A 27,665-nucleotide genomic window follows, 5' to 3' on the forward strand; every position below is an offset into this window, starting at 1 on the left:
AACACTCATACACATAAATACATTTTTATTTGAGAGAGAGGATATAATTGGGAAGGAAAAGTGGCGGGGTGGGAAGGGGAAGGAGAGAATCGGCAGTGGATTTGATCAAAGCACGTTATACGTGTAGGCGCAATCCTCAAAAACTTTTTGAGAGTGCCTTGTTTCGTTTTGCTTTGCTTTGTTAATGACTTAAAGTGGGAAAGAGAAGGAGACGACCTAAGGTAGACACTTCTCGGCATCACTCGAATACCAACATTTCCCCTTCTTCGGTGGAGTGGAGGGGGGGGAGTGACCCTGGTCTCCCTCAAAACATCGTCCCAGTCCCAGGTTCAACCCGTGACGTTCGCGGCCTCCAGGACCTCTTGTCACTCAGCCGCCGGGCCACGCCCACCGGGCCACGCCCCTCCTCTCTGCGCCGGCGAGAGCCCGGACCCTGAGCCTGCGCACCAGCGGCCGTCGGGAGGCGAGCAGGCGTTCCGCGGAGAGGAAGAGGAAGAGGAAGTCGGAGGCGGGTGCTGGCGGGGCGTGAACCGGAAGTGCAAACGTCCTGCCTCTTCCCCTCCACCCCCCCAGCCCCAGCCAGGCGGAACCTGCTCGGCCGGGCCCAGCGGCTGCAGAAGAACTTTCTCCCGCCCCAACGGTCGTCGCGGCCCACAGCCTCGCCCACGCGGCGGCCAGCGGCGCCTCGTCCGTCCGCTCGATCGCGTCCCCTCGTCGGGCACAGCCGCCCCTTCTGCCCGGCCCGCCGGCGCACCCCGCCGCAGTGATGTGCGACAAGGAGTTCATGTGGGCCCTGAAAAACGGAGACTTGGACGAGGTGAAGGACTACGTGGCCAAGGTGAGCGGGGGTGCGCAGGGCGGGGGAGCCGGGGGCGACGCCCGGGGAGCGGGGTGGCCGGCCGGGGCTCGGGGCTCGGGGCTCCGTCTCCCCCGGTTCCTGGGCTCCCGATCCTCTCTCTGCACGAGGCAGGCAGTTCTCCATCTTGGGCTTGCCCGTTACTGAGAGGGTAACCCGAGAGCAGTTGGGACCCGGGACGATTTCTCCAACTTGGGGGCCTGGTGGGAGTGGAAGGGACCCGGAGACCTTCGCTGACGGCGGGATTTAAGGGCCCGGAACAGCCAGGGTGCAGGTTCTGAAACTTGGTATCACTTCACTGTGAAGTCTTGGCTTTGGGTGTGGCCTTCCTCCCCCCCTACCCACCCATCCCACACACAAACCGCACAATATGTGTGTTGTGTGCGCGTTTATTATTCACTTGGAGTGGCAAGGTTGCCATTTTGGCATCTGGAAGCGGTTAGGAAAATCTGAGGAGTTTTTCAAAAGCATTTTTAACTTTGGGTACTGAATGATCTTCATCTGAAGTCTAAATGTGTGCAGTCTACTCATGCTAGGTTGAAGAACGCCAAATTTCAAAGCGAAACCCAAGTAAATAGAAATAAATCCACTTTGCGAGGGACTTGGAGAGGTCTAAGCTAACCCTGCCTTTGGATCCTAAAGGTGCACCTTTTTTATTATAAAGAGAACGTGACATAGTTTTTAAAGTTATTTCTGGAAGTATAGTTCTATGACAACCCTGAGCATCTTGGTCTTCTTCCAAAAGTGTGAGCCTGTGGTCAGCAATAAGGTTCTTAAAAGGGGTGAGCAGTGGTATCCCGCTTCATAGGCCTTTGCTAGGCGGCAAGTAGAAGCAGGTGTTTCTGGTTTTTGTTTAAAAACAACCACATGATTATACAAGGCTGATAGTCGTTCTCACATGTATTTGATCTGCTTAGTTGTGTGCAATGGATGTTTAAAGCGGGCTGCCTTCCGAACTGCCTTAGCTAGTTGCAGACTGAAACCTCAGTCACCGCCTCTTTCAGTAATGCAACACCACAGTACTCTCTCAAGATGAGTGGCTTTCGTTTTTCCTGTCCCGCTCAAACTTAGGTGATCTCAAATACAAAACGTTGATAAGATTAACTGGGTTTAGTTACAAACTAGCCTGCTTGAAATTGTTTTCTCCATGTTGATTTCATGACTGAACCATTCATCCCAACTGGAAATTGGGGGATTTTCCTACACATCTGAGGTTGCAGCTCTTCAAGGTAGTTGCTTGCGGTTTTCCAGCCCACGCTCTATTTTCTTCGTTTGGTCTGCCAGGTCCCCACCCTGGTCATCTCAGATGTTAGCTGAAGGGATCAGAGTTATTTAAGCATGTCTCTCAGTGAACTCCCTTCTCTAATTTGATGATAGATTCTACATCTTGTGACTCTCGATCACTTCCAGCTCAGCTCCTCTTTCTTTTGGTCTACTGGGCCATTGTGATGTGTCAAGGGATTGTTTTTCTCACCTGTTGGAAAGCTCTACTCCAGACCTTGACTTGTTTCTATTTCTTGCAGTAGATTTGTCCGAGTGCACTTGCATCCTGTTTGTCCAAGTAGTCTTCACAAGTCTTCCAGGCTGGTGAATTCATGGTTGTCCTCTTGGTCTAAGTATCACCTCTTCCAGAAAAAAATATTCAGCTTGAAAGGGAACTCAGCTTCCTGATGTTTCATTTGTCAGGTCACTGTGGTTACCTGTCCTTCATTGAGCCCCGAGCCTCTGGACATTAGATGTTATGCTTTTTCATCTTCATATCTCCAGTATAACCCTAAGCATTTCACACATTAAAAGTATATGTTCCTGATAAGGAATTCCTCCCTTAGCTGTGATTGTAATAAACTTCACTAGTTATGTAATAGTAATTACTCTTCACTGGTTCGTTTATGTTGTACAGTAGTAGAAAGCACTCGGATTTTTTTTTTACTCACTTTCAATTTTTTTCTCATCCTGTTTCTATATTCCCATTTTAAGAATGAGGAAATTAAGATTTGGAGGAGCTAATCTGACAAGGTTGTAGACTAGGCCGACTTGGATTTAAACCAAAGGCTGTCTGAATCAAAAGCATACACATTTTTTTGAGCTGTATCAATCTGCTTTGAAACAGTTGTGGTTTTCCATTTTCTCAACTTACTAAGGCTTAGAGTCAGTCCATCAAGAAAATACGAGGCTTCCTAGAAGAACTTAGTCCTGACCATGAGTGAAGACAGAGAGGACTCTTTATTTAAGTGCAACAGTTTAGAAATAATTAGCATAAAGACAAGTATTTGGTAAACTTAAATTCTCACCAGATTCTCTTGCACAGTGTATGTCTGTAAGATGATTATTTGGTAGCTAAAAATGTTTTTTGTAATCATAAGCTTGTTATTTTTGTTTGTAGCTGTGATCCTGAACAATCTAGAAAAAGGTATGTTAGCCCCTAGGAAGGAATGGTAACTAAATAACTGAGATTTCTACTCATAATTAAGAACATACTCTTAACATTTTATATATTTGACCATTGTGATGTAATATACAGATATTACCACATCAGGCCATGAGTGCAATTTTAGACACTTTAGAGGTAAAAATAAAGTAACTTCCCCAAGATCTTGAAGTTTTGGGTGGGTATTGGGAGTGAGATTTGAACTTGCTTTCACAGGCTAGGAAGAGCTTTCAGTATTCCTTGATACTAACCAGTTCACATTCTCTTGGCCTTCACTTCTAAACAATCCCAGATAACTGAGGGGCTGTGTTGCTACTGTGTACATAAAAATTAAAGCCTGAGGCAGGATGATAATGGTCCCTTGAGGCTATTTAGAGATAGACTCCACCATTGTCTTTGGGGTGGGAGGTTCCTTCAGGGGAGTGCTTGTGAGTTGTGCTGGTGAGTAGTCCGCAGAGACTCCAGCAGCCCTAATATCTTGTTGATGTGTGCTTCTGTTTCACTGGCTGTGAAACACTATACATTAGGTCTCTAACTTCCCTTTCTGTGGTTTCTCTCCAGCCTCCATTCTAATTACATCTGCTTTTGACATTAATAGGTTTGGAAAGCAACAGTTGCTCACCATGTGAAGGACAGGATCCATTGAATCCAAGAGATGTATCAGGTCTAATCTTCAGAAATTGCAACTTACTGGGATCTTTTTTTTCACTTTCCAAAAAGAGAAAAGAAAAGAAAGGAAGGATGGAAAAGAAAGGGCAATTTTAAAGTAGTTCAGATCCAGTCTACATTTGTTGTTTTATTTCATTTTTTTTTTTTGTTTATTTTTAATGTTTTTAAATTAGCAGGGTGTTTTTCTTACAACATTTTATCACTTGCCTGCAAGAAAACTTATAAGCTTATACCAGCTTTTGGGACATAGAGGTGCTATCAGTAAAATCAAATGTTAATACAGTATAAATATAAATTGCTTTCTCCTACCCACACAGGAAATGGGCACAAAACCCAAATATGACTAATTGGATGCTTGAGACTAGAAGCTCAGGGGCAGTGAAGGGCACTGAGGATGCAGTGGCCACAAGAGAACACTCGGTTTAGAGCTACTGTAGCAGCACCTCCACTCTTGTCCATGTTGTTCTTATGGCAGGGTTAAGTTTTTATTTCTTGACTGTAAGCCTTACCTTATGCGTTTCTTCAACCTGCTCAGCAATTTAGAACTACATTAGTACCTTGTTAATGTGTTACACTTGTTAGTCAGTCTGAATGGGCTTCTGTTGCTCATTTTTAGTTGCCAACTCTTCTTGGTTTTTTTCTTTGCTTTTTTTTTGGGGGGGGTGGGGATTGTATTTTTTGTTTGTGTTTGTTCTTGGTTTTTTGAGACAGGGTTGCTTCTCTATGTAGCTTTATAGACCAGGCTGGCCTCAAACTCACAGAGATTGATCCTCTTGCCTCTGTCTCCCAGGTACGGGATTTAAAGGCCTCCACCACCTGCCTGTCTTTTAAGACAGACATTATCTTTATTTAAAAAAAAAAAAAAAAAAAAAAAAAAAAACCACAAAGGAATTATCTTTGTATTCCCTATTCCCAGTTATTGCCACATTTATCTGCCATACAGTTTAGTTAAGTTTGAGTTGGGTTGGATTGGTATTTGGAGAAAGCTAGCCCTTCCTTCTTTTCAAAGTTGGAAGTTGGTTCACCATATATACACCTCTAATTGGTCTAAATGATAGTCTTTCTTTTCTTAGAAATAGCCTGGAGTGTTGGTGAACTTTATGCAGCCCCCCTCCGCCCCATGATTTTAGTGATAGTAGTAGTCTACATAGCTTGCTAGTTTTGACTTTGTCTTGTGACCATCATTTTGGAATTTTAGTTAACTAAAGTATTTTCAAAATCACCCATCAAACTTGAAAGTTAAGTTTTGAACTTGATGCTTTATGAAAAAAAGAATTATCAATTGGATTTTTAATAGTAACACAAAAGCACCCGTTGAAGCCTCGGCATTCTCATCTGAAACAGGGTAGTGATGATGCCAACTCGTATTTTGTGCAGTTTTTAAAGAGACAGTAAAAAGAGTAGCATCTCCACTACATGTTGCAGCTGTGCAGTAGTATTTGCTACTTATGTTGTCTGTGCAGATTATTTACTAAGTAAAAGCGTAGAGAGAAGGCTACGGCAAGAGACTGGCAAACTTGGCTTTGTTTTCATAAGTGACCAGTTAGTACATATTTTAGGGCTTGTCAGCCATATGGTCTCTATGTCTGCTGTTGTACAGAAGCAGGCATAGTCAGTATGTAAACAGCTGAATAGTTGAATGTACTACTTGTGTTTCAATAAAACTTTATTTGCAAAAAAAAAAAAAAAAACAAAACAAAACAAAAAGGCAACAGGCTTGATTTGACCCATTCTCCATAGATTACTCATTTTTACATAAGACTGAAGTTGAAAAAAAATGAATTCACCCAGCAGACTAAATTTCTTTTTTATCCTCAAGGCTTTGACATCTAAAATAAGTAAGATGCATGATAAAATGGAAGTTTTATTTTGAGGTTGTTTCCAAAAATCCATTTCAGAAATCCTTATGGTTGAAAGAAGTTGAACTGTAATGAAAACCATGTGTGGGGAGATGGAAGAGACGTTAAACTGAGGTTCTCTAAACAAAAAAAGCATATTCTCTAGTGAATTTGAACCTTAGACAAAAGAAGTGGAATTATTTTGTAAATTGAGCATTAGGGATCTTTATTCACAAATGTGCAAACAGAAATTAACCTGAGCTCTTTAACTGAAGGAATTTCTAGAGATCTTTTCAACTGTCAAAATGTTCAGCAAAATATTCTAGAATTCTCTCCACAGCTCTGGTGCCAGTCCCATGACCTGGCTTGATTTATAGCTCCAGCAGTGAAAGGGAAGACTGGTTAGCACAGTTTTCACCGGTTCATTCATAATTAATTCAGCAAATACCAGTTGAGAACCTACAGTGCCATGCATTGTATTAGATAAGCATGAATACAACAAGTTAATGCTTCTAAGGATATGTGTGTTGAGGGCTTCATTGAGTGTACAAGAAAACAACAAATACCATGATTGTATGGATTCTGAATAAGTTGCTTTTCTGTAATATATGAAATATGGATTAAACTCAGTAGCTTTACATTTTGTTGATATATAACTATAGAAAGAGATTCTCTAAGATCCATGGTAAATTTAAATTTGGCTTCAATAGAAAGAAGAATCAACACTCTAAAATACCAGATTCAAATCAGAATTCCAGCAATGAGAAAAGAATGCAGTGTCTTTGTATATTTTGTTGTGTGTATATGGTCCACACAGTGATGTACATATGATACACTTATCATTCAACTCTGCAGGTAAGCTTTACCCTCGTCTTACAGACAGGGAAATGGGAACTGAGTAACTTTCCTCAGCTCTTACAGCTAAGTCCAGGAGGACAGGATTTCAGCTCAGGTCTGAGTCACTCCAAAAACACTCCTCTCCCATCATTATGCACTCAGTGTTTGAGGACTACAAATGATTGGGAGGTAGGGGAATATAGCCTTCTTCCTTCCTACTTGTTTCCTCCTTGTCATAGGTTTATTTACAAATATAGCTTTTAGATCTGTAATCCATTGAATAAAATAGCAGATACTTTCCATGCTGCAAAAAAAAAAAAAAAAAAAAAAAAAAAAAAAAAGGAAAGAATTCCAACTGTGGATCACTGAGTTTGTATCTTGTAAATGAAGCTACTTTTTTTTTTTTTAATTGAGAAAGAACCATAGTACTTTGAGTGTGCTTCTTAATTTGGTAAGGGATTCTTGATTGATATTATATACATGCCTTTGGCTACTAAACTTGTAGCTTTATACTAAAAGTAAAACTTTTCTTTAAAAATTACTTTTTATTTTAGTTGCAAAATGTATATTTGGACTAACTACTTTTAGACCTTAGAAGAAAAATTAAGGGTCATTTAGCACAGAAAACTGGCTATATAAACATTTAAGGATTTTCCATAATTTGAATCACTTAACTGGTTATTTTGAATAAAAAATTGCTAAGTTGAAGTAAATGTAAAAGTAGGATTTTAACTTCATGGGTTCTTCAAACCCTTTTTATTATAGGTCAGAAAAGTAGATATTTAAGACTTTATTGCCTTGAAGTACTTGACATCAGCTAAGCATGCAACAGCTAAGCATGGCATTCATTTCCTTACGCTGAAGTTATTGCGGCACATCTACCTCCCTGCTGTCAAGTTCTCTTGGCCTTAGCCAAAACTGGGTGTACCAACGTTGCTGTAAGACCTAGGGTGACTGTCCAGGTGGCTTGCTGTTTCTCTCCTTGCTGCACCTTTTGGAAGTTGCCCATCCACACTTCCTGCTACCTTAGTATCGTTGTTTTCCTTCTCAGGTCTTGATGAGGTTGAAGATTAAACTGTCACAACTATTATTCTCTCTTCCTAGTTAGATATATTAGGTGCTAGACTTACGTTTTCCAGCTTAGGGCAACTCTATTGTAAACTCCATTATGCCTTCACCCTAGGATTAGATATGTAGGTCATTTTGTTCTCGATTTTCCTTTTCTTAGAGCACACTTGTTATTCACTGTTTTGTATATAGTTTTGTATCAAGCCTAAATCTGTTCTTTAGACTAAAAGGGGAATTGTAGTGAGATACTTACTTTGTCTCCTTCTGTGGCACTGACCACGCCCATTGGGGGTGGAGCCATGGGCGGAAGTGACCTGTGGAAGGAGGTCTGAGGAAGAGCCAGGGAAAGCTCTCTTGCTGGTGGGACTCGACAGGAGAGCATCCGGTGGAACTTGCTGGTATTCATCTGTCTAGGTTGTAAGTTATTTCTCCCTGAATAAACATCTATTGTTTATCCTGATCCTTATATAACCGCAATACATTTCATTTTTCACTCCATTGATACTAATCTATAAATGACAAAAAAACCTATAACATATGCATAACACATGTTTTTCCAGAACCTGAGTGTGTATAACATATGCATACACACGCATGTCCTTCTAGAGCCTGAGTGTATATAACATACACATGCACACACACATCCTTCCAGAACCTGAGTGATCCTGGGACAAGAATCCCAGGAGTAATCTTCATTCTAGAATGTTATATCTTGTTTGATTTGTTACTGTGCATAGTAACAATTTTTCCTGTATACATCTTTCCTGTAAGATCTTTCCTGCAAGATCCATAGCCATTACTGCCCACTATGGAAGTAGCTGTCAGTGAACTCCCTCTCAATTAGGAAGCTGTCTGAGATGAGTGTCCTGTTCAGTTGTAGATAGTAATCACCGTGGTCATGGTTTTAACTAGTAAACTATTCTTCATGAGCTAGAGGGATAGCTCAGCCGTTAAAGGCTAGGCTCACAATCATAAATATAAGAAACTATTCTTCAAATTATTTGAAGTATTTTAAGAGACTACATTATTGTATATCAGTTGAGCATGTTCCTATTTAAAAAGTAAATTATAATTGTGGGAATTACTGTCCATTACTTTAAATGAATTTTTTATTAAACTTTATATTAATAACACTGAAGAGTCGTATTTTATTTATTTACCAGTTAACTTTATAGAAAACAGGAAAGAGGTCAGAGATATAGATTATACCTTCTTACTTTCTGTTGTCAGTTTTTCTGTATTAGAAAGTTCCAGATACAGTAACAAAGCTTTTCTCACCTCTTTCAACTACTTTACCTTCAAAGGTAGATTTGAACCTGCTGCTCTGCTGTAACTCAAAATTCTGGAACTGCTCTACATTCTTAATGTTACTGGTACAGTGATGTGATTCTCTGCAAAATTACATCCTAAGGTAAAAGTTTTACCTAGTGAGGTAGATGGGGTCAGAAAGTAAGGTGCACAGGGAAAAAGGTAGGAAATGATGGGCCAGAGTTTTCTTCTCAAAAGGATCTTAAGAACTATAGCTCTTTCATCAGAAGAATGCAGATAAATGATGGCATGCACTTGATGCAGTGACAAATGAGACATAACTAAAAGTTTATAAGTAAATGAGCCCACAGTAAAGGCAGGTGCGGGTTACAAAAAAAGGAGGAAAAACTTGAAAGATTTTAAGAACTCCGACCTATTCCAAACAGGACAGGAAATACTGACTGAATGACTAGGAACATTGGCTCAGCTGTAGAACTTGGTAAATTTAATACATTTGCTGTTTACTTTCTACTCAGTCAGGTGTCCAGTGTCAATTTACATGGTGTCCTACAAAGTTGTCACACATAGCCTGCTTTTTAGTAGCTTTGGGGGGCATTAGTCTCTTGTGACAGTACAATATGAACTCGTGCCTTAGATCTTGGTTTCACAAATTGTGCACATTTGGAAATCAAAGGAGGAGAAACTGTTTCTTTTCATCTGAAGAAAGGCCTAAAGAAAATTGTCAGCAGAAGTCAGTGGGCCAATTAATTTAAAGTGATCTTGCGTCTGTTTCTGTTATTCACATGAACCTAACCTAGTATAGTTTGAGATCCATGTAAAAGATCTGGGAGTTAAAGGAGAAAACTGTGGCTCTTAAATGTTTGCCACATAAGATTTGAGTGGTGCCCTTAAACAAACTGTACTGTGTTCCATTTGCATTAGAACAGTTTTTACACTTGCACACATACACACACCACAGATTTCTAAGCATGTTTCTATCCCACGTTAAGACCAGGTAGGGGACTAGACAAAGATTGAAGAAGGCTGGGAGACTAAACCTACTAAGTGTTGCTGTCTTTTGATCATGCCTGCCATGGCTTTGTCTGCAGAGAACTGAGATGTGCTTCTCATCAGTGTTGTTTTGATCAGTTTTCTTGCTATTGCCCACATAAAGACACACAACTAACTTAAACATATTTAAAGTACAAAATTAATGTTTCAGCTTTTTTTCTTTGAGTTCTCCTTTAGTCTTGGTTTTGTAGTGAAATATGCCTAGAATATATGCTATCATAAGCAAAGTCACAATAAACTCTGGTTGAGGTTTGAAAGTAGCAAGTCATGTGATGGAAGTAAAAGTCGTAGTCTCTGACCCCTGTGTGCCTTTCAAATCTAACAAGATGAGACACAGACACCTGAAGAATTAATTCCCAGTGAAAGGGAAACCGCCAGTGAGGGAAGTTTTTGATCCTTCTCTTGGTTGAATTCCTATAATTTTGCTGTTCCTAGGACATAGACCTAAATGGCACTCATTATATACATATTTGCTTTCCCCAAAAGGCAGCTAATTCTTTGTTCAGTCAGGACTTCCTGTTTCATCTCAAGTAAGTAAAACTATGCCTAACTTACAGTTAGTATTTGTTTAGTTAAATCAAGTTGAATAGTAGGTCTTTTTCTGGTACCAAGTTTCACCTTTTCTAACCTTTGCCTACTTTATAAGTACAATTCATAATAACAAGTACATTTTGAACAACATTTTTACTTTGGAATTTTTTTTTTTTCTGTTTCATTTAGTGTTGTGTTAAATCTGTTTTGAAACAGTTTATGTTAGATATTAAATGTATGGCCATTTGTAGCACTTTGCCTTTCGAGAACTGTTTTCACAGTCATGTGTGCAGGAAAGCCTTTCCTGGCGCAGGAGGTGAGAAGGCAGAGAAGTTGTTCACTGATAAAATCACCGAGAAAGCGCCTCATGTGTCCATGGTGGTTCTGTAGCAAAGCACCAGTGAGGTTGGTAGCTGTCAAGAGTTCATTTTAAGTGTACTTCATGGTGTGTGCTCAGCAACAAAATCATCCAACTACAAAACATGTAAATCACACATTTTTCAGGGCATGTCTTCATAATAAACTATGTTTGGCTGAATTGGCTTAAATAAACAGACTGTTGGAAGTCACTGTTTCCAACTGCCATAGTAGTCTTAGAAAGGGATTGTTTTATCATCCGTTAACTCAGAATAGGTAATTAATTTCTGGTAAAACTCAGAGACAGTATATTGGTACTGTATGTTTGGAGTTGTGCTTTGCTTGGCTCATCCGTTTAATCCCCACAGTAGTTCTATAAAAGTAAAATACTTTGATCTCTCTCCATCTTAAGTTATGAAAGCTCATACATACAGAACATAAGTATCTTGCCTAGTATTAAGTGGTGAAGGGGAAAATGTATTCTTAACCCATACATCATACTGTAGGAAGAGGTAAAGAAGAAAAATAGGATTTCTGCTCCTAGAATTTGCATCCCATTGAGAAAGAGTGTAAAAAGTGTCAAGGGTACTTTATACCTAAATGATTGCTGTAGTTTTGAGGGAGGGAAAGCTTACCATAACCATAAAGATGATGGAGATAAGAGAAATCTTGAATTTGCATGAACTTGGCATCTATAGTACATACCTTAGTGAGAAGAAAGGAAAGGACTTGGTCTAAATGAAAAGGATAGGAAATTGAGGGGCTTGAAAGCACAGCTGGTAATGGCTGAAATGTTAAGGCTTTGACATCTTTATCCAAGATTTGGTGAATTGACTAAGTTAAGTGAATAGTATAGTTATTGAGAAAATAAACTTTTAGACATTTTGGTACTCTGTAAAATCTGAACTCCTTTAAAAAGATTGCTTTAGAAGCATCATGGCACTGTAGAAAAAGAAAAGTTATTCTCTTTTAGGTTTACATTTGATGTATAAGGTCCTTGTCCTAGGGTAGCTTGAAGATTAGAAATTATGTATATAGCGTGGTACCAAAAATATAGTAGCTGGTCACTAGATGGTTTTGTAATGCTATGTCCCTTCTGTCAAGATTAAGTCATCGTCTTCTGGTAACCATGTGATAATGAGTTATTGTTTTTGCTTATAGAAGAATAATATTTTCAAATTAGGTCACCTCCACACTTACGTGGTAAGTTACATGCATTGGAGACCATGCAGTTTATTCACGTTTGTCTTCCTAGTGCCTGGTGATGTGCTTGCTTTACCACACCACCTTAGTAAATACTGAAAGGGTTAAGTGATGACAGGTGTATTACTTCCGATAATGGTACGTGTCATAGAAAATACAAAATCCCAGTAGTTGAACTCACCAGTCTTCTGTGGTTACACATCAACAGTATGCTGACTGAACTTGTTTGCGGTAATGGAACACAGTGATATATTTCATTGCATTTAGCATTATTACATACTGTTTTCAGCTTGCCTAACCATGACTTGAGTACCGTATGTTATTATGCAGGATGTGACTTCTTTACATTTTCGTTTTACTTTGTAAAAAATAGAATTTTGGTAAAACTCTCTGAAGTTTTTAAAGAAGTTAAAAAAAAAAAAATCAGCTGCCTTGTCTTGTTCCTGTCTTCAGTCTCTTACCCTTACAAACGTTTTTATTTGGCTTCTCTGACAAGGGAGAAGATGTCAACCGGACACTAGAAGGCGGAAGGAAGCCTCTTCATTATGCCGCAGACTGTGGACAGCTTGAAATCCTGGAATTTCTGCTGCTGAAAGGAGCAGATATCAATGTATGTATTAGACATACATTAATACTTAATGGTATATGTATAGTATATGTCATTCTAGGAAAAGTCTGTCATGTGCTTGGAGGAATTTTTTGCTGTAGGTTTATGAAGTAGCTACTTTGAATAATCTAGTCCTATACAAACCATTCTTTTTTAAGTTAATGAACTGTTTGCTGTCTCCCCCTTTGGCTGTTGCTTTTCAAGTTATAAAGCTGGCAAGTTCCCGTGTCATGGAGCACAGGTCCCTGAAGGGATAGGCCGTAGTAGCCTGGACCATGGAATTAGTGTGGGGAAGTCGTCAGGCAGGACTTCTCGTCTCCTGACCTGAGCCCTCTGTGAGTTGAGGGTTTTAGGGAATTGTTTTGGTGATCGTAATAGTGAAAGAGATAGCTTCTCCCCATGTCAATTGTCCCAGTTTGGCTGTCTCCTCTTACCTTCTCATTGGCATTGCTACCCTGTCCTTCCTTTCTGAGCCACACTGGCATTTCTACAGTAAAGCTAGAAACCAAGCACATCGTGAGCAGATGAAAGATTTGAGCTGAGGTGAGATTCCCAATAAAAAAGACACTACTTGTGTGCTTGGGCTCCTTGATAATTTTCAAGTGGTTAGAAACTTCTCTCTGGATTAATTTTTATACAGAAAGGAAAAATGGTTATTAATTTTGAAACAGTCATAAGAATTCCCTAATTAGATATAGGAAGATGGTTAAAAAAAAAAAAAGTAGGTAAAATTGTCTCTTTGATATCTGCAGGCCCCAGATAAACATCATATTACCCCTCTTCTGTCTGCTGTCTATGAGGGTCATGTTTCCTGTGTGAAATTGCTTCTCTCAAAGGTAAGGTCAATGTTCATTTTTATCGCTTACTTTAAAACTCTACTTTGGAGCTATTTAAACTAAGTGTGGCTGCAGGAACAGAAATTGAGACCTAGAACAGTGTTAGTTATAATTGCTGGCTACATACTGTTTGCTTCCAGTCTGTGATGGTTAAAGTGCTTGACCTAATTTCATAAGAAAACCTTGTTAAGCAAAAGAAGTCAGCTAAAATAAGCAAGCATTAATGGCATAAAAAATGTCACCATTGTGGGTGATGGTACAGGGTGTAGAGAACACTTTAAGTAACAGGTTTGAAATTTTACAGTTTATTTTCTGTAGTCTATACAGAGAAAGAGTATCAGAAGTGTTGTACTATGAGTTCTTTCTAGTTTGTTGATATGATTGAGACAGTGATGAGTCTGGGAGATTTCTGTCTTCATTTCTGTTAGTACGTGATGGGGTACGGGATCCAACCTTGGGAGTAGCCAGTTACTAGCAACCATTCTAGCTGTGTTATATTCTGTAAGGGAAGAAATCCCTAGAGAATGAGTCACCATACACTGACTGAAAGGTGGTGCTGGGCATGTTAGCATTGGGGTCTCAGATTACAGCCTGCTAAAAGAGAGCGGCAAGGGAAACAAAACGAAACGAAATTAATATGTATGTATAAAGATTTACCAAGTTTCTGAAACAATGTTTTTGTAGTCATAATCAGTAAAGAGTAGTTTTTATTATAGTGAAGACTTGTTGCTTGAGTGTCAGTACAATAGAGAGAGAACAAGGGAAGATGAATGCTTGTCTGAACGCTTACCATCTTCTTAGAGCTAGCTCCACAGCGGGTCCTGGTACACTGGTGTTGAGTTCCACTCTTAGATTCATATACAACAATAACTAGGTATCTGTAAGTGTGTGCTTTTCATTCTTTCCTAATAAATTCAGGGTGTTCTTTCCTCAGCCATTTCTTGAACTATAGATAGAACTTTTTTTCTTTCTGATGTTTTTTTCATAAGAAAACAAAATAGTTTTCTTAGCCAATCTTTTTTTTTTTTTTTTTAATCAGTGGTACTCCATCAGAAATTCTTTATTGCTAAAACAAGGCTATTCCAATGTAAAAGATGCAGTCAGTATTTATATTAATTCTAGGTCTTCCTTGCACCCAAACTAGAATTCTTATAGTTTCCACAATCATTTACATTTCTCATATCTTTACATATCTTATGCAACTATTGTACTGTTAGCATAAGGATAAAATAATAAGCAGCAATTTAGAAACAGTATGGCTACAGCTAATAGGACATAGAAACAAAGGAAATTTCTAGAATCAAAACTGTGTGTGCCAAGTAACAGTTTACTCAAATCAAATACCACAAGCATCATCTCCTTTTATGGATAAAGAGACTGTTTGTCTCAAGGACATCTAACTGCCTGAAGGCCTAACAAAATTTAATGGGTTCAAAATCTGTCCCAAGATGTAGGTTTAACAGCCTGTGTTCTCTCTGCCACTCAAAAATGCCTTTGGAAATTAATCAGATCATTTGTGAGGCGTGGAACATGCCCTTATCTATAGATAGGAAGACATGCAGCCTGATGTTTAATTGCTGAGCTGATAAATTAGAAAAATGCAGAAATCAGAAATATCAGAGTTCCATTTGAAACTGAGGTCTAACACATGCCCTTGCCTCCTGGTTTGGGGTGGTGGTTTTTGTTGTTCTTGCTTGTTTGCTTGCTAGCTTGGTTTTTGGTTTGGTTTTGGTTTTTCTTATTTTGTGGGGTGTGTGTGAACCAATGCTTTGTAAAATGGATCATACAAAGAAGATTTCATTAGACATTAGATAAGAAATGGTAGTGAATCCTTAAAACACAGAAACATTTTTACAAAAGGTGGGCGGTGATCCAGGGATACTCCAAGCCCAAAGGTACTTGGTACCCTTGAGCAAGTGGAGTGGAAGTTGGATATGCTTCAGGAAGGAGCATGGGGCAAGAAAGAAAAATGAGAATATGAATAAATCTAAGCAGATCTTAAAACTCAAATGAATGTTAGCTAAGACCAGAGAATTGGTAAAGTGAGTGTGTGATATTGACCCCCCCCAAGAAAAGAATGGTGACTAATATAATAACACAGCATCAAGTGAGTGTAAGGACCAAGCTCACTATGCTTCAGCCTGTTCTTATCAAAGCAAAAATAGACTGTGAAATCGTGTGTCATTTAGAATTGTAATTATCTCAGCTGAATAAAGTTCTCCTTTTTGCCCTAAAAAGTCTTTACCAGGAAATTCTTTGAAATGTAAGCAGTACATTTCAGTGCTATAAAAGTATAGGCCAGGCTCCTGTAATCTCAGTACTTGGGTAGTGGAGGTATGGTAGCTAGCTCAAGACCAGCTTGGGCTACGTGAGACCCTAACAAGGTTGCATACCATGGGTATGTGGGGGGGGGGTAGAATACCACATGTTTTATTCCTGTGCAAACCATGTGGTCTTAGTCATAATTTTGTGATAGCAGCTCTGTGTATTTCATCATTGAGTGGGGAATAAAATGTCATTTACAAAAACAAGTACTTACACTGTAGTTTGCTGTAGCTCACAAGTAGTTTGGATTTTATAGTAAGCATCATTTTAAAGCCTAACTTTGAGTTGTTCTTCCAAAGTTGAATGTGCATCAGTTTGGACATGCAACACTTACTGTTGAAAACAAATGTAGCCAAACGAGTTCATAAACACTGATCTGGATCTTCATGGTTCATTACTAAACTCTGCTGATTCATGTTTCAAATGTCAAAGTAATAGAATGAGTACATTATTTGAAGAGAGTAGGTGGTAAACCATATTTTTTTTTTTAAAACTCTACTATTGTTAGCAAATGGGCTTTTATAAGTCCAAAACTCAGTTTAAAGTTATATATAGTATGATGTTATTTTCAAGGTTAAAAAAATATATATCCCAAGAGAAATATTAGGAGTTTGCCTGTAGCAGCTTTACAATGTCATGTTGAACAGTTCTTACATTATTTACCAGATACTAAATTTTCTACAGTATTACTTTTTAAAAATCCCTTATAATTCATATAATTTCTTAAAGTTTATATGTGATAATAAAAGATTTTTTTAAGTAGTCCAGTATTCTTGTTCTTTAATCCTAAGAAAAAAGTCATTTTAAAATCTGTTAGTATATGGTGTCATAGAAAAATACACTTAATCTACCTACCCTAAAAATACTCTACTTCTATTTTGAGACAGAGTTTCTCTGTATTGCTTTGAAGCCTGTCCTGGAACTCCCTCTGTAGACCAGTCTGGCCTCGAACTCATATAGAGAGATCCGCCTGCCTCTGCCTCCTGAGTGCTGGGATTAAAGGCGTGCACCACCAACACCCAGCCTACCTTACTTTTTTGTGATAAACTGATAGCAGACTACATTGCTTATGTGATATGCACTGCTATTAAAACTAATAGGAGCTAGGCATGGTGGCTCATCGCCGGAATCCCAATACTCAGGACGCAAGATAGGAAGATCAGCCTGTGCAGCTATAGATCAAGACTGTCTCAAACAGCCAAAACAAACAAATAAGGTAGGAATGGGAATTCCTTCAAATAGACATGCTACATCCCAGTAACATAAGTTTCAAAGCAGAGTCTTACTGTATCTTAGATTATAAAAACAGACAGTATATTTAACTTGTTTTTATAAACCATCATTCAGTTACTAATTGTATTTAGCATTCTTAAGGCTTTATCTTCCAGGAAGACATTCAAAAGAAACTTTGTTTTCCTTTCTTTCTTTGCAAAGAACTTACCTCCTTAAGAAGTCTACTTCTTAAGGGGTTTGGAGCCCTTAACAACCCATTGTGCCTCTCTAATTTTAGTGATTTGTGACTATTCTGCATCACTCTGTAAACTGTTCCTCTCATTTGTTAAGATTAAAAAAAAGGTCTGCTAGGAAACATGAAATACCTCTGTTAATAAGAATTTTTCGTTGTTGTTTAAATGAGCTTACAAACATAGTGGGTCTCTTTGTGGTATTTTCATATGTTCTTTTTAGTTAACCATCTCCCTACCCTCGTCTTCCTCTTCGTGTCCCTTGTCCCCACTCAACCCTCCCACCAGCGGTGTTCTCTGCCTCCACTGTCACCGTGCCTGTGTCCTCAGCCCTGTCTCCTTACTACGGCCCCTTGTTTCTGTCTTACGTCCTTTGTAGGCTCTGGGTCTCTGCACATACTCACACATGAATACAACAGCAGAAGACTGAGCCAGCATCCACATCGGAGAGCACATTCCCCATTTGTCTTTCTGAGTACTGGTTCCCTCCATGCGTGACTTGGCAGTTCCAGCTCTTGATGTTTTTAACAAACATGTTCTTTGATTTTTTTTTTTTTTTTTTTTTTAATTTTACTTTTGAGCAAGCAGCCTCTTGGACATGAAACGTAGGGCCATTTCACAGTTTAGTCACCAGTAAAGTATCTACTATATTTTGTGTTGAGAACTGAGAATTAGCTATATAAGATATAAGAAAGGGCTCGAAATATGCTCTTGCAGCATAAGCAAACAGGTGAGCCAAAAGGCAGAGCCATTTTTATTTAGATTATTCACTGAGTCAAGCCCACATTTGATGATTACAAAACCTAAAAGCTTCTGTATAAGTGGATAAGTTTAGTCTTAATAATTTTAGGGCCACTGATCTCAAAGAATCCAACATTCCCTTCTCAGTTGCCTTATTTTAAGAGATTGTACCATAAAGAGACTAGCAACAATTTACCCAGCAGTTAACTGAAGAACTCTTACTGTAGGTTTATAAATCTCATACATAAATGTGCCCTTGTAAGTTCATTATTTTCACCCAGTCAGCTCTTTCAAGCTGTAGTACATCATTATTTTTGATGGTTTCTGCTAGTGACAGGTACTGTGTATTTTAGAACCTATTTCTTCTGACTTATACTTCCCAGTAGATCTGGTTTGAGCATACTTTTTAACATCTCATCATAAACTTTCTCTTTTGTAACATGGGTCCAATTCATAAGAGGATAAAATAGCTCGTAGCTAAGTAACATTCCAAAGTGTAAGTGCTGTTTTGAGTATTTAAAATAGATCAGGTCACCTAATTTATTCCAACAGTCCTGTGAACTAGGAATGATGGAAAGGGCATATTTTATTGCTGGAAAAACTGTACACAGCTGGTAAGAAAGTCTTAGTTCATCTTTCTGCTGGTTTAAACAAAATGATACATGATATCTAATTGACAATGGGAATTTAGTTAACTCTTGACTTTGAAGGCTGACAAGTATAAGCATATTTTACAAATAACTTTCAAGAGCCATTGTGCTACGTCATCCTTTGTCAAGTTGACAAACAAGATTAACCATCACAAGGCCACACATTCAAGCTGTATGAAGCGTGTAGACATTGAAACTAGCCCAGTTTGTCTCCAATGTCCCTCTGTAGCCACTGCATTGCAGCCACATAAGTGTGTGTAAGCTGTTTGCCGCACTGGAATAGAGAAGACTTACTGCTGCCACAATAAGGGTCCCCTGAAACCTGTTTCATGAAAGAACTTCACTTCAAGGATCAACACCTATGTCTAAAACTTAGACTGCTCCAGCGGCTAGAAGAGATCAATACTGAATGTCCTGGGGGAAAACAATTGCAAGATGCATTTGTACTTACCCCATCCTATTTAAAAAAAAAAAAAAAAAAAAAGGCATGTGAAACCTTTGAATGTTCTTTTTACCTTCCTAACAACAAAAATGTTTACATTAGAGACATTAACATCTAATTTCACTAGGAGTAACAGCACAAATGTACATCATATCTGCAACTGGAAATGGACAGTAGTCACTTTGTCCAAATAAGAAATAAAATCAAATGTAAGATTGTGCAACATTGCTCTTAAGCATTTGTGGAGGGGGAAGGGGTATTTGGTTTTTTATGGGCATGAATTGGGGTAGCTACTTGGAAAGCTTTTGAAGTGCATGACTCTTAAAGCTAAGTGAGGTTGAAGCCGGAGGGAGACATGAGTAAAGTACTGGAATTCAGACTCCCAGGTCCCACATAAAAGCTGGACCTAGCAGTGGCCAGTTGTTATCTCAGTTGCTGAGGAGATGGACAGAAAAGGATCCCTAGAGCTCAGTAGCTAGCCAAACTAGCCCTTTGGTGAGCTCCAGGGTTAGTGAGAGTTCTGTCTCAAAAAATTCAGTAAGGCACAGTTAAGGAAGACACAGCGTTGACCTCTGGCATCTGCACACATGTATACATATACAACACAAACACCAAGTTTAAAAGTTTAAAAGGTTAAGAGTCTGTGACTCCAGTGAGTAATAAGAGCCCCCTCTATAGGACTCTACACAAGACTGTCTCAAAATAAGCTGCCTAATGGTTACAGTCCAAGGCTGAGAGCCACTGGCTCTACTGTAGATACTTATCAGCCCACTCCTGCAGGAGTTATCTGTGTTTGCAAAGAGGTGAGAATGTTGTTCTGAGCATTTACTGAAAAAGAAAGTGATGCATGAGAGAAGCTGTAGCCTAGGCACTTTGTTTCCTTTCAACCTGTGTGTGTGAGGAAAAAACAGATTAAGAGGTTTTACTGCCTACAAGAGAGCCAGCCAAGAGATGGTGTTCAGCTCAGTATGGCAGACAACGTGCCATGGACAAACAGAGGCAGGAGCCAACTGCCTTGGATAGTTCGAAAGACTTCATAGACTATAACAACTGAGGAGGAGTTAATGAGTAGAGAACAAACAGCTCTTTGGTACTTTATGTTTTTCAGTTGGTGGGATATTTAATATGAAATACGGGAAAATAAACTTCAAATTTATATAGGAGAACAAAGTGAGTGCATTCTCAGAACTCACAGACCTCATTTCTAAAGGTAGAAATTTTAATTTCAGATAGTAACTGTAAGGAAGGAAGAGAGAAAGGAAAAAGAAATGCCTTTGTAATGTTAAAATAAAAGACTATAATTATTTGGATAGAAAATGTCTTTTTAGGCAAAGTAAATATAGCATGACTAAACATTTCTTTGAAGATTTATCATCATCAACTTGATCTTGTTTGGGACCTTGGGAAAGCAAAGACTAGCAACATATTTACTGTGGTAAAGGAATGTGTTTGTAAGAAAAGATGTCAGATTGATTTTAGGAAATGTTGAATTTGAGGTGTTTATGAGGCTTGATACAGATTAATTTCAAAGCAGATAAATAGGGAGAGTGAGGTTTAAAGTTCAAGGTAGGTTTTTTGGGGATGGGGATAAAGGAAAACATACATAAAACAGCAAGTGTTAATGGAAACGTTTTGATTGAATGCTAGGGCAAGACCTGATGTGCAGAAGAGGAGCGAGCTGAAGAAAGAAGTCAGGCATGATCGTGGGAGTCCAAGGAAGGATAGTAAAGGGCCACATTACAACCGTGTACTACTAACAACTCAGTCAGCCAGCAGGAGCTGGGTAGCTTAGACAACATCTTAGGAGATTATAAGGGAATTGAGGTATCATTCAAGGCAGAAGAGACACCAGGAGATACAATAGGTTTTCTAGAAGCTACAATGTGTGCCAGCAAATATTTAGCAAGAAGTAAGAGGTAGATAATGTTCTAGATTGCTTTCGTTACTGTGATAAACATGATTACCAGAAGCACCAAGATTTCAGGGCAGGCTCAGAAGCAGGGACTGTGCAGGGAGAAACCCTGCTTTCTGGCAGTTTCTAACTCGGGCTCAACTGGTTTTCTTGTTCCACTAAGGCCCGTCAGTTTAGGGACGGTGCCACCCACACCAGTCAAGATAATTTCTCAGACATCACTATAGGCAATGTGGTCCCTGCAGTTAAGTTCCCTCTTCCCAGGTGGCTCTAAACTGTCAAGTCGACAAAATTAAGTAGGTAGTAAGGAGATTGCTGTGGCTTATTGTTATTTGTTCCCATTACTATTTGAGGGTGCCACCATAAAAACTCTTAAGAAGGTGAAGAGAATTGTCAGCATTGTGTTTGAGAACAATCAGCCGCATAGATGTGAGTAATCTGAACTGCATAGTGCATGATATGAAGCCAGACCAAATGGGAAACTGTTTGTCTAGTGGTGGGAAGACCCTGAAGAGGAGAGCAACGGAGAAGGTGGTTGGGAAATACTACCTGCAGACCTAATGGCTGCTTAGGTGGAACGCCAACAAGAACCTTCCAGTGCGCTCATGAGCCCCTCCCCATGGGAGAGCCCTGAGAAGGGAGAGGTTACAGGCTTGTCTTAGGGATGTGTTGCTCAGCACAGGGGTAAAGAACGGTTGGGGTGCCTGGTATAGCTAATGAAAAGCACCTGAGCAAGTGTCACAGCTCTGTAATGAGTGGGGAATATATTATACGGGACAGCCAGAGAGGGTGGAAGGAGGAGCAGGCTAGGCAGCGAGAATATAGAGAAGCCACCGGAACGTGGGCGTATTGATTAGGAGTTGACTGTCCTCACTGCTCACTCAGATACAACAGCACCCAGAGAACTCAGCCTCTAGAGAGCAAAACCACCTTATTCCGAAGAAGGTTGAGGGCGGTTGTGTACTTTGTCTATTTTTCCTCTTCCTCCCACTTTACTTTCACCGGTTGTTTGAGAGTAAGACTGGAAGCCTCGGGCTGTTAGCATGTGTACAGCGCTGTACTGCACTATCGACAGCTCCTGCTGTGGGGGCTGCGCAGAGGCTGCTGAGAGGCGCAGTAAGCAGTACTTACCTCACGTAGGTAGCCATGGTTAGTACATGTTAACTAGGAGAGTCAGCAATCACAGGTCTTACAGACCGGAATATAAAAGTTGACACTAGAGTACACAGAGTTTGTCAAATTAAAAGATCCCCAGGGAGAATAGTAGGCAAAGCCAGGAGGGTATCTGATACTACTTTATGGGAAGTGATGCACCATCAAAATGTATGAGGAAACCTAGCTGCAAATAACCTTAAAGTTGCAAAGCAACAAAATGATACATTAAGTATAGGAGAGTGGGAGTCTGAGGAAGGAAGAGGGTGTCGATAAGCTAAGACTCATCTATCTATGTAGCAGGAAGTCAAAAGAGAAAAGCTAAAGCTAGTAACTCAAATAGCAGCGGGAATATATTATCTAAAGCTATGGAAAAATTATCACATAACTAAAAATGAATGTACAGAATGGCTTGCTTCCTAAAGAAAGGAATGGGGCCAGATATACCCAAGTTCTCCAGTTACTTCATTAGTATTAAAAAAAAAAAATTTAATATTCTCACCATGTTAACAAATTGATTCTTTTTTATGCTATTGTAGGAATAGTTGTTTAATTTCATCTAAAACACTAATTAGTTATATCTGGCCTATAATTATAAGTATTTTGTCAGCTAAATGTTGGCATAATAGAAACTCTAACAGGAACTTTTTGGAAAGCTGTTAGGCTGTTGAGAGAATTATTGAGAGCCTGAGAAATGGAAGGTGTGTGTGTGTGAGAGAGAGAGAGAGGGAGGGAGGGAGGAGAGAGAGAGTGAGTGTGTGTGTGTGTGTGTGTGTTCATCCCAGAGTCCTGGCCATGTACTATTCCTAGATAGGTGGTCATCCGGTCATCCACGGGAAAGTAGCTAACCTACCAGGAGCCATGCCCTTTATTTAAAAAAAAAAAAACACAACTCTCCCTTCCCCAGAAGCCAAGGGATATTACTGGTGAAAACTTAGTTAATTGGACAAATGTGGTAAGTCAAAGTTGGCCCACTGTTTTGAGTTTTGGTGCTGAATTTTGGTGGTTTAAATGAGATTGTCCAGTACCATTGGCTCCTTGTTGGTGGAACTGTTTGGAGAAGGATTGAGAGGCGTGGCCTTGTTGGAGAAGATGTCACCCCAGTTGGGCTTTGAGGTTCCGCGAGCCCACAGCATCCCAAGTGTGTCTGTGTGGGGCTTGTGGGTCAGGTCCAGGCTCTTAGCTAGTGCTCTGGTGCCCTGCCTGCTGCCGTTACTCCCCACCATGATGATCAGAGACTAGCACTCGGAAACTGTAAGCCAGCCTCCAACATAACGCTTTATGTTAAAAGTTGCCTAGGTCATGGTGTTTCCTCAGCAACAGAGCAGTTGTTTTGTTTCTTAGCATTTCTTTTTCTTTTTTTTTTTTTTGGAGCCTGGAACTTGCTCCCAAGACCAGGCTGGCCTTGAACTCACAGAGATCTGCTTGCCTTTGCCTCCCAAGTGCTGAGATTAAATGCATGTGCCACCAATGCCTGGCTAACACCTGGAAAATAGTAATGCATTTTGGATTTTCTGTCGTATTACTGTGCGTATGTTAGTGTATGCATGCCATAGCACAGTGTGAAGGACAGAGGACAATTTCCCAGAGTTGGTTCGTCCTTCCACCAAGGATTCCAGAGATTAGAGTATAAAAGGCCTGTGCCACCTCTGGCACTCACTGTTCTCTGATGTATGTTCAATTAATGAAGGCTCCTTTTCTCTTTCCAGGGTGCTGATAAGACTGTGAAGGGCCCAGATGGATTGACCGCCCTTGAAGCCACTGACAACCAGGCAATCAAAGCTCTTCTCCAGTGATGGATGGATGGATGGATGGATGGACTGATAACTTGGGAAGAATGACTCTCCTGTGGCCTCACACTGCTGCCTGTCTGTCTGTCACTTTCTATCTGCCAGCTTCTTCAGCTAAATACTTTAAGAGGGGTGAGGGGAGAGAGAAATTCATAACAAAGCAGACTACCAAGGGGGAGAAACATGTTTTAGAGAAGCAGTGGGAAATGCGATCGGGCTTTTACTGGGATTCCTGATCAAACCAGCCTCTTTTCCATTTCTAGTAAAATAGACAGCTTATACCTAAGGGAGAGCAAAAATAGTGTATAGGAATCCTTGGACCTTCTCAGCTCCCGAGTTAATTTATTAATTAGTGTGTTAAAGGTCTGACTATACAAGGCCAACTCTACTTATTGGGTAGCCCTAGCTGTGAGCAGTAGTGGCTGCTGTTATGTCAACTTAGGGTGCTGAGACAAGCAATTAGCTACAGCCTTCTGCCTTAAGAGTGCACTCTCCTGGGGGCTCCTGGCTAGGTAAGAGCGCTGCCTATGGTCAGTGACCAAAATCTTGAATGACTAATCTTTATGTGAAAGCTCAGATAAGTGGCGCACCCCTAAATTGATAGATGACTAAACTTTGGATTTTCTCTCCCCTTTCACATGAATTTTGTGTCTCTTTAGATAAAACTGACTAGTTTTATTTATAAAATGTTAAATTCTAGGAGCCTAAAGGAGGAATCATTCCAGTATGCTTATTTCTTTCTTTCTCCTTTAGACTCAGACATTTATATAACATTGAAACACTTTGAGACTCCTGCTGATAGTAAAGGGAGATTTAAAAATAAAATCATAGCCATAAGCGTGTTAGTATCTTATAAAGAGAGAACAGTTGTCTTAGTACTTACGGAATTTCTTTATTTGCTATTTGAGTGAATCAGCCTTAGTTGTGTTTGGAAAATGAAGAATATTCTTTGGAATGCCTCTCTTAAGACCCACCATGGATGCTGATTTTGTAGTGCACCAAAGCTATCACTGGGGTGAGATGTACTATTTGGATAGATGGATCCTCATCCCTTCAAAAACCTGCTTGTCAGGTTTCCTTGAGCTGTTGATTGACTCTTGTTGGGCCAACACCACCCCACCTGCATAGTGTTTTTGTTTCTTTTAACAATCATGCATTGCATACATGTGATAACTTCACAATACATTCTGTGTTCTTAGAATACACTGCCCTAAAATGGTGTTCTTAGGACCTGCAGAAAATTTAGTAGACTTATCTCTAAATTTTAATTCATGAACAATAAAATGAATTAAAAACATACAACCTTAAATTTGATATCTTACATTTAAAGTGTTAAGATTTCTTTGACTTGCCATCCATACAGGCTTACAAAAACTTTTTACAGTCTTTCCTTAGCCAAGTCATGCAATAAATGAATGTACCTCAAATTTTTAAAGGGTGGGTGGGATAGGGACTTATATTCAAATTATGGATAATAAAAAAACTTTTTTTTTTTTTTTTTTTTTTTTTTTTAGGGCAATGTAGCATTCTGTAGCAGGGTTAAAATATCACCCTGTTACCACAGTCAGCCTGGCTAAATAACTATTGATCAGTTGATGATTGGTGTGTGAGTGAGTGTGTGTGTGTGTGTGTGTGAGTGAGTGTGTGAGTGTGTGTGTGAGTGTGTGTGTGTGTGTTCTCCCATGTACTCTTTTTTATCCTGTGGCTTTTTCACTTTCAACTAGCCTGACCCTGTAATTTTTCTATGTCCAAGAAAACAATCACAAAACAGTAGTTTAAATACTTTGGTATATTTGGCTAACTCTTGTGTCTTAATGCAACCTACTAGAGTTGGACATCCTACACTTGATCTTAGCCAAAAGGCCAAAAAGCTATAGAGCTGGACATCCTGGTAGTAAGTGGGGGCACTCTGTCAGTCTGTCAGTCTGTAACTATCAATGTAATGCAACAGGGAGTTTAGAGGCCTTTGTTTTCCCCTCTCGGCATACTGCTGTTTTAAAGGCTTGCATTAACCCTTTAAGCAATTTTCAGTTTTTCTTTCAAAGTGTTGTTAGAGTTGGCTATTGCAGAGAGTAAATTGTCTCATCATTCCTAAACCTGGGTCTGCTTCCTACAGTCTTTATGGTACTGAAACCATACGATTCCTTGTACAGTTTACCTTGTGTCCCTTGTGATGCAGTTGAGGCTATTTTATCTTCCCCCTTTGTTGGCCATTTTGTAAACCCATAGCTATGAAGCAATTGCTTGAGAAAATAGCGTATAAACATGGACTAGGATAGACTGACCAGGATGGTTTACAGTTTCTTTTAAAAAAAATAAAATAAAATAATAAAAAAATAAACTAGGTTATTTATAATGTATTTCTGAACCACTTGGCAGAGAAATTCATGACACTTAATGTTAATATTTTTGAATAAAGGAAGCTAAAATGTCTGCTTTTGGTACTACACGCATTAATAAAAGGTTAAGCTTTGTTTTCCACTGAAGTACTATTTAACAACTCAGATTAAAACTGCATGTTCTATAGTTTTATATCAACTCCATCATTTCATATGCACTGTATCAAAAACAGGTAATTTGCCGTTGATGGTTGGTGTTCTAACATCCCCCACAGCTTCATGCCAGCACCTGTAGACTTGCTTGAGTTCTATCTAATACAGCGCTTGCATACCCCGGCTCACTTTCTACAACCAGCTGGGCACAGAGGAAAGGCAGTAACAGCAGCATGTGGGAGCTCAAACAAGTAGCCTTCTAGCCATTTCTTCCTGGATAAAGGACTTTCAGCTTACGTGTACTTGACTTTTTTTTTTTTTAACTTCAGCTCAGCTGTGATATTGTATTCTCGGTTGTGTATAGAAGAAGCTGGTTAAGAGTGCCCTCCTACATAAATAAGCAATTGCAGTGTTTTGCATGCAAAACTTAAAAATGTAAATTGTCCTGATTCTATTTTGTAAATGGAGAAGCATCTTTCTAAGCAGGATGGAGGAAGACTAGTGTGTTGTGCATTTTGGTATATTTGAGTTCAGGGTTCCTCAGCGTCAACCCTTTGACACAGTTGGGTTTCTCATAAGAACCTAGTCATGTGCATCCCGATGCTAACTAATGCTGTGTTTAAGTTTCGTGTTGCAAGAACAAATGGAATAAACTTGAATTGTGCTACAGATAACATGTCAGCAACATGTTTATCTTCCAGACACTGTCGCCTTCCTTTCCAGACTCCCTTCAGCTATGCGAAAACCTTGACTTACTTGGGCTTTTAATCTGATTTTATCCCACTTCTAGAAAAAATAAGTGGGGAAAGAAACCAAATATTAAAGGCCTAATGGGAATAGATTGTGCCACTCATAGAGAGGCTTTTACTTCAACGTTAGTCTTGTGACACTCCTTGTTGCTGTACGTGGGTCCAGGGACCTGCCTTGCTCCCGGAGAACTCGTCACTGCCAGTGCAGCATCAGAGTGAGGACTGACACTGAAGACAGTAGGGCCGTGGCTATCTTTCCAGCTCCTTCCTTGCTCCCTTGGGTTGATGTTTGTTTCTTGAAGACCTACACTTCCCAAATTAATGACCGCTCACACAGACTAGAGTGTACTTTTCTGGGTGAATGATCTCTTTCAGTCTCAGAACTGAACAACATTATATA

The 27,665-nt window shown here is 39.5% G+C and overlaps 1 protein-coding gene across 1 annotated transcript; it reads left to right on the top strand.

Moving 5' to 3' along the window:
• Positions 1–565: 565 nt before the first annotated feature.
• On the top strand, positions 566–25,318 carry Mtpn (myotrophin). The gene is made up of 4 exons (XM_051174734.1): positions 566–838; positions 12,603–12,716; positions 13,466–13,549; positions 23,944–25,318. The coding sequence occupies exons 1-4, from the start codon at positions 767–769 to the stop codon at positions 24,028–24,030; spliced, it is 357 nt and encodes a 118-aa protein (XP_051030691.1). The 5' UTR covers positions 566–766; the 3' UTR covers positions 24,031–25,318.
• Positions 25,319–27,665: the final 2,347 nt, after the last annotated feature.

This window comes from Phodopus roborovskii, unplaced genomic scaffold, assembly GCF_943737965.1.
Source record: "Phodopus roborovskii unplaced genomic scaffold, PHOROB, whole genome shotgun sequence".
NCBI lineage: Eukaryota > Metazoa > Chordata > Mammalia > Rodentia > Cricetidae > Phodopus > Phodopus roborovskii.